General features: G+C 40.8%; 1 protein-coding gene across 1 annotated transcript in view; it reads right to left on the bottom strand.

Annotated features, from left to right (window-relative positions):
• Window positions 1-1,020: 1,020 nt before the first annotated feature.
• znf277 (zinc finger protein 277) overlaps window positions 1,021-8,016 on the bottom strand; it is a 29,718-nt gene continuing 22,722 nt past the window's right edge. The window contains exons 9-12 of the mRNA XM_017436538.3: window positions 5,910-6,006; window positions 5,625-5,667; window positions 3,908-4,082; window positions 1,021-1,436 (exon numbers count right to left, since the gene is read on the bottom strand). Of these exons, the coding sequence (XP_017292027.1) occupies window positions 1,262-1,436; window positions 3,908-4,082; window positions 5,625-5,667; window positions 5,910-6,006 (490 nt within the window). The 3' untranslated portion in view covers window positions 1,021-1,261. The remainder of the gene's footprint in view (window positions 1,437-3,907; window positions 4,083-5,624; window positions 5,668-5,909; window positions 6,007-8,016) is intronic.

The following is an 8,016-nucleotide window of genomic DNA, read 5'->3' as shown; positions in this document are numbered from 1 at the left end:
AGTCGAGCTGTTTTTTTTTTTTTTTTTTTACTTCTTTGGATTTACCATGTCCTGGATGAATGAGAATCTACACCAGCATATCCATGATGCGAGTCCCCTGCTCCACCACATCCCAAAGGGGCTTGATTGAATTGACATCTGGTGACTGTGAAGGCCACTGGAGTTCAGGGTATTGAGACTCATCAGAACAGGCAATGTCTTTCCAGTTTCTTATTGTCCATGTTTGGCGAGCTTGTGTGAATTGTAGCTTCAATTTTCTTTGTTTTGCTGACAGTAGTGGCTCCCAGTGTGGTCTTCTGCTGCTGCTGCAGCTCATCTGCTTCAAGGTTGGACGTGTTGTGTGTTCAGAGGTGGTACCACTTACTTTTACAGCATTTTGTTGCCCCTGTCCCCACTTTTTTGAGATGTTATACTGTTTTTAAACTCAAAATTATCTTATTTCTTCCTTGAAAATTTAGCTTTTTTTAGTATAAGCATTTCCTTGTTTACTAGGTTTTATTGTGAATAAAATAAGGGTTTGTGAGATTTGCAAATCATCGCATTTTCTTTTTATTTATATTTTGCACAATATCCCAACTTTTTCAAAATTGGGGTTGTAAATTGTGCTTTGTCAGAGTTGTGTGTTCGTAGATTGGTTGTTATTTACATATTTGAATGAGTGAAATAAATAAGGGGTGGCACAGTGGAGCAGTGGTTAGAACTGTCACTTCTCAGGATGAAGGTCACAGGACAGCCTCACACCTGGGACCTTTCTGTGCGCAGTTTACAGGTTCTCCCCGTGCATGCATAGGTTTTCTCTCACAGACCAAAAACATGCATGTTAGGTTCATTGGTAACTCTAATGAATTAGAGTAAGAGTGAAATGATTGTCTTGTTTGTCTCCAAGTTTCCCTGTGACAGACTTGCAACCTGTCCAGGGTGTACCCCACCTCTCCCACAGAGACTGCTGGAGATAGGCACCACACCCTGAACGGAAAAAGTGGGTAAAGAAAATGGATGGATGAAATGAATAAACAAATGAATAATTAACCAATTTTTTATTTACAATGAAAAAACTGATGAAGTTCTTTCTTTAGGAGTTGAACTGAATAAAAGCAGCAGAAAAAAAGACCAGCTGCAGCTGATTGCACCTCAACCTTCTACAGGTCTTGGCTGCATAATAATTTGCTCTCCCTATAAAATCACAAAGTGTGTTATGTTAAAATTAGTCTGATTAAAGGGAAAAACAAAAAACTGTCTATGTCTATCAGATGCAAGATCGTCACTTCTTCAGCAGCTGGTTGAGGACGCTGGTCTGTTTCAGTGCTCGCAGGTTGGAGATATCCTCTGCAATTACAGGGATGTCCTCACCATGACTTGTATCATCGCTCTTATCTTCATCGCTGTCAGACAGCGTACACAGGAGAGTGTCGTTCTCATATGTAGGGAAATAATACCTGCAGAGATTAAGATCAGAGGTTTATATCAGGTTTTCATTGTTTACATCAGACTTCACTACTGAAGAATCTCTATATTATCATTTTTAGACAGTTATTTTAATAAACAAACAGCTTTTTTTGTTGTCCGGTTCATTATGTTTGAATTTTAACTTTTGCATATTTTCGGGCAGTATACATTACTATACATTTTTTTAAAACTTTATTGTATAAACAGTCAGTGTTTCCATTTCAAAACAATGTTTCCATTTCCCATGAGCTGTATAACCAAGACTTAAGATTCAAGGAAATATGTTGTCATTCTTAACAATTAAGAATGAAACAGAATTATTGGCCTCAGTGAGTGAACATTAAAAATTAAAAATAAATAACTATATCAAGTAATCGAATCAAAATAAGACAAAGAAATTAGCGACTTAACAGTATAAAACTATTCAAACCAACAAAAATAGAGATGGTAGTCTATTGAAATACACAACTAAGGCTTCATCCTGGCTATTTTAAGCAGTTCATTTGTAAGATTTATGTCAAAAGGCAAAGCTGTCAATTTACTGGTTTGTCTACATTCCAACCCCCACCTATGGTCATGAGGTCTGGATCACGACCGAAAGATACAAGGGCCCGGATACAAGCGGATGAAATGAGCTTCCTTATAGGGAGGTCAGGCTCAGCTTTAGAGATGAGGTGAGGAGCTCCATCATTTGGGGGGAGCTCATGGTAGATCTGCTGCTCCTTCACATCTAAAGGAGTCAGTTGAGGTGGTTTGGGCATCTGGTTAGGACAACTCGTGGACAGCTCACTTTGGAGGTGTTCCTGAGATGTCTCACTGGTTAGAGACCTCCGGGCAGACTCGGAACTCGCTTGAGGGATTCTGTATCTTTTCTGGCCTTGGGATCCCCCAGGAGAAGCTGAAGAGTGGAGCTGGGGAAAGGGATGTCTGGGTTTCTCTCCTGGACCTGCTGCCTCTGTGACCGGGCCTTGGAAAAGTGGTAGAAGATCAACAGATGGACAGGTTTGGCTGCATCTGGAAAAAAAACCCTGTTTTACAGTCTGATGGTCCTTGCCTGGATGTTGCGCATTCTCCTGCCTGAGGTCAGGGAGCAAAGTGTTCATGTGCAGGTTGTATGGAGTCTCTTATGATACATGGTGTCTCTGCATCCTTTGGTGTAAAGATCAGTGATAGGTGGCAAGCTGCATCTGATAGTCTTTTGTGCAGACTTAATCACCTGATGCAGTCCCTCTTTCTCTGCAGCTGTGCAGCTAGCATACCACACAATAGCACAAGAAGTCAGTGTGCTGCCTACTACACACCGGTAGAAAGAGGAGAGGTTGTTGGAGCTCAGCCTTGCTTTTTCTAGTTTTCTATGGACGTGTAGATTGATCAGCCTTCCTGATGATGCTTGGTGTTTGCCGAACAAACACCTTATTTTGTACTGACCACTGTCATTGTGGCACTAAGTATCAGAAAGATGAAAATTCACAAGGTATCATGCATGACAGTGACAGCGATGATGATGACACTAAGCTTTTTGAAAAGCATTTTCTGCCAGACTTTCTAACAAAATCAAGAACTTATCTTTTACTAACCTTTTTCAGTGTGGCACTGAGAGCAACGACAATGAAGACTTAGGCTGTCATGTATGACAACAATATCTAAGATTACACTGTAAAACAATCCACAAGAAGAAAATTTAGTTTAAAAATTTTGTGGTCAAATGCAGCTTATTCCTTTTTATATCACTTAAGATTTTTGGTACTGAAAATGGTGGTTTAGCTGTCAAAATCAAAATTCTAGGTTACGTAGAAGCCAAGTTATTGATGAAAACCTTTTTTTGTAGGCAGCCATTGATTTGTGCAGAGACTGACAAAAAGACAGGAGACAGAAGTGGAAGTGGCAGAGCTGAAGATGTTGAGGTTCTCCTTGGGAGGGACAAGAATGGATAGGATTAGGAATGAGGTCATCAGAGGTACAGCACAGGTTGAACGACTGCGAGATAAAGTTAGAGAGGCCAGACTGAGATGGTTTGGACATGTGCAGAGGAGGGACAGTGGGTATATTGGTAGAAGGACGTTAGAGATGCAGCTGCCAGGAAAAAGACAAAGAGGAGATGTATGGAAGCAGTTAGAGAGGACATGGACATAGTTGGAGTGAGGACAGAGGATGCAGAAGACAGAGTTAGATGGAGGAGGATGACTTGCTGTGGTGACCCCTGAAAAGGGAACAGCTGAAAGAAAAAGAAGGAACCCATTGTGTAAAATCTAAGGTGGCCATACAGGTCTCAGGGTAAAAGGAAACATTGTTTTTCTGATGTTTTACACAAAGTATTGTTTTCATATCCCCCCAAACAATCCAGCAATATTACAAAGCAAACCTGTCTATAATGAATCACGTCCATCTTAAAGACAGTGGAGACAGAGCTGACAGAAGACACTGAGGACTGGAGACAAAGAGATGTTTCTGTTGGACTTACTGTGGCTGGTCCCAGGTGGACGTCTCTGGCAGTTTCATCACATGTCCTTCAGACACAATGTGCTGCAGCATGTCCACCCTTGAGTCAAACCTTTTCTGGCAGCCATAGCAGCGGCCCTGGTGGATCTGCCGACGAATAAAGTTCACCAGCTTGACTTGCTGGTAGAACCTGAGGTCTGAAGGAGGAGACATCAGGAATGGATAAAGATCAGGTGCCAGTCATATTCAATAACAGACAAAATTCTGTGGATTCAGAGTTACTCTCAAATATCAAATCTAAAGATTAAATTATAAGCTTGTTCCTCAGTAAACTGCCCTCTACACCCCAGGTAGCAGAAAGGTTTGAACCTTAACTGGTCATATGGTTCAGTTTCAGATATGGCAAAGGGTATATGGGCCATATCTGGCCCACACACAACATGCCAAAACTCACCCTATATCCGAACAGTTGTGTGAGACAGATGTGGCCCATATGATCCCAAATGGCTCAGTCTGAGTTTTGCCATGCAGTATGGCCTATTTGTCATGTAATTTCTTGAAACAGTATTTGAATTAAATAGCTTCTGAAAACCTAAACAAAATTGTGAATAAAGTTTGACAATGAAGTGGGTGTGGGTTCAGAGTCTTTTTGTTTGATGGTCTTGCCCACTTTCAGCTTGCTTCTTGGAACCTCCCTTGGCTGAGGTTCCAAGAGAGCCAAGTCGAGATTTGAAATTGGCAGACTGCAGGACATAGAAAAAATGGCAACACATGAATCAACACCTTGGTTCTATGATGACGTGGAGACATTTCTGTGTTTTTTGCCGACAACATAATTAAGAGGGAGCTAGACCAAATGAACTTTATTTACAGGCTCTGACTGGTGGAAGGAAGGTGGCCTCGACTCAGCCACGGTGTTGTTGGAAAACAAATCAGAGATTGGTGAGAGTTTTGCGACCATATTTCACTTATTTACCTGTTGGTGGTAAGTTTTCAGCAGCTGCGCTATGACAACATGCCTGCATATATAGCTTATATTCACTTCTTGGATGTTTTATGCTTTTACTTCTGTCATAAATCAACAAATAAATTTGCCTTTTTGACTAACAATTTTCAACAAATTGATTTTTCCTTAACCAATGTTGAGGAGAAATCAAATTTCTACATAGTAACACCTATTAAATAAAAATATGTAATAAAAAAATAAGTCACTGTATAAATATTCACCCCCTTTAAAGTGACCGTCCTCATTCAACTCAGAGAAACGATTATTGAAAAGATTAAGTCAGAGGATGGATACAAAAGTACTGACTCGAGTAAATCCAATAAGGTCCCATGCTCTCCTTCTGTGAACATAATTTGGTTATTTTTTAAAAATTAATAGAAGTCTTCTTCAAAAAACTTCTTTAGCTTGGTGTCCAGACATATGACGAGTTTTATACTGATCCTGTTTGCATCCTTGGAGGTAATAATGTTTAAAGGTTTTGAGCACTGTACTAATTTATATAAACATTATATAGAGTTTGTGGGGAAAAAAACTGTGTACACCCATGTGCACAACAACTTTTCAGTATTTAAATTGTTTGCATTTATTTATCAAGTTTTCTAAACATTTCGTGCTCTACTTCAATACAGCACAGCACCCTTCCTGCAGAGAGAGAGAGAGAGAGAGAGAGAGAGAGAGAGAGAGAGAGAGAGAGAGAGAGAGAGAGAGAGCACATCCACAATAATTTACTTACTGAGTTTTGCCTTTAGATGATGAAGATCAAAGCTGTGAGTGTCCTAAAAAATATAAATCACACACAATCCAGTGAAGTCATTTTGTTTCATCCAAAGATGGAGACCGTTTTCACGTCAAATTTTCAAAACAAAACCAAGTTTATCCTTAGAGTGCTCTGGGTATGTGCTCACTTTGTGTGTATGTGTAGAATTATTATTTTATTAACAATATTTTATTATTTTTTTTTTTTCTTCTTTCTCTTTGTGGTGAAAACTGTTTTAGTCTGTCAGAAACAACATGTTACCTTCATGTGTGTGTAGATGAGATCCATGGTCTCTGACCGATGATCACAGAAGAGACAAACAGCAGAAACTGGATGAGCCTGCCAATCTGACCAGTCACTGTGGACAGCACAGACATTGAGGGGTGAGGAAACTAGTTAAACATGATCAAATAAGCAAAATAATGTACTTTGGACCTGCTAGCTCACTTTAAACTCTTATTTAAACTGCAACATCCACCTAGCCAGAGGATGGTAGTAAAATCTGGGAGTTCAGTCTGTTTTCCAACTGGTTTAACAACAGTCCTCAGCCCTACTTGTCCTGCAGCTCCACCTGTACAGCTGGAAATGAACCCTTGGGCATCACCATCAAACACCTGGTCTGCCAAATGTTACTTCCCCTTCTTCTCATCACATGGACAGGGGAGTGCAGATTCATTATTGCCCTCCGCCACACCCAATGTTCCTGCTGTACCCACTTTCACCTTTTAGCCTGTCAACAATGACGACATGTCCAGTCTATGCATCACCCTCTTTGTAGACCAAGTCATGAAAGAACTTTGTAGACTGCGTTCTTCGAAGGCAGCAGGCCCAGATGGCATCAGCCCACAGACACTAAAGACCTGTGCCTCACAACTCTTTGGTGTACTGCTCAGGATCTTCAAAATGTGCCTGAGTGCTTGTAAGGTGCTGTTGTTATGGAAGACATCCTGTCTGGTTACTGGAGAAGATGGTACCCCAGGGGACAAATGGCAAGGGACCCACTTCAGTTTGCATACCAAAAAACTACGTGGGTGGAGATTGCCCTCATCTACCTTCTGCAATGCTCCTTTAGTCATCTGGGCAAGCCAGGAGGTATTCTGGGGATCATGTTTTTTTTTTTTGTTTTGAATGCTTTCAGTGTAATCCAGCCACCTTGGATTTGGGGTTATTTGACTTGTAGGCCTCAATATACAAGATTAACATGTAGGCTCTGTGCTCAACTGAGTGCCGAGTGGCACAGGAGCTCCACAAGGGACAGTGCTTTCACCTTTTCTCTTCACCTCTAACTTCTGCCACAACACCGAGGGCTGCCAACTGCAAAAATTTTCAGATGACTCTGCAGTATTTGTGAATGTAAGGAATGGTGATGAGTCAGAATATAGGAGGACAGTAGACAGTTTTGTTACTGGTGTGAGCTAAATCAGCTGCACCTCGTTATCAGCAAAAGCAAAGTGCTGGTGTGGACCTGAGAAGATTACCTTCTCCCCCTAATCCCTTGTCCATTAAGGGAATGGAAGCTGAGATTGTTCAGGAATACAAGTACATGTGGGTGCACCTAGACAGTAAACTGGAATGGCAAAGAAACTCACTGGCCTCATACAAAAAAAGGTCAGCGTCCGATGTCATTCCTGCACAAACTCCAGGTCCTTTAACTTCTGCAACACTGTGCTGCAGATGTTTTGTGAGAGTAGTGGCCAGTACCATCTTCTATACAGTGGCCCGCTGGCAGGGCAGTATGATGGTGGCAGAAACCAGGAGGTTTAACAAACAGATCCAAAGCATTGATGCTGTGGCTGCTGTAGAACTACATACCCTAGAACAGGGGTAGGCAACCCTAGCCCTCGAGTGCCACTATCCTGCATGTTTTACTGATCTGTACTGATCTGGGAATGTTGTCTGAGTTTCAGTTCATCATTAACAATGCTGATCACCCCCTTAACAGCATTGTGGTTAGGCAAACAAGCCCTTTTAGTCAAGGACTGATCAGAATAAAATGCTTCGCTGAATGCCACAGAAAATCCTTCCATCCCACAGCCATTAGACTCCACAACAGATACACCCCATCACCCACCCACATTATTAACAGTCTCTTAGTCATGTAGCACATGGGAATTCTCAAATTAAATGTAATAACTAATGTTAGTGCATTATTTCAGCTCATCTTATTCTTATGCACAACTATTTTATTTTATTAGTATTTTGTTTTTATATCGTTTCATTTACTTGTTTAACTCTTACATTTTTAAAATTTCTTCAGTTTGTTCTGCAAATCTTTTGTTTTTCTTTTCTGGGAATGGGACATCTCATTGTTTCTTTATGAATGCATCTGCAGTTACAACATAAACAATTTCTCTCTGGAATGAAAAAA

Source organism: Kryptolebias marmoratus, linkage group LG2 (genome assembly GCF_001649575.2).
Source record: "Kryptolebias marmoratus isolate JLee-2015 linkage group LG2, ASM164957v2, whole genome shotgun sequence".
Lineage (NCBI taxonomy): Eukaryota > Metazoa > Chordata > Actinopteri > Cyprinodontiformes > Rivulidae > Kryptolebias > Kryptolebias marmoratus.
This window is presented reverse-complemented; position numbering and strand designations above follow the sequence as displayed.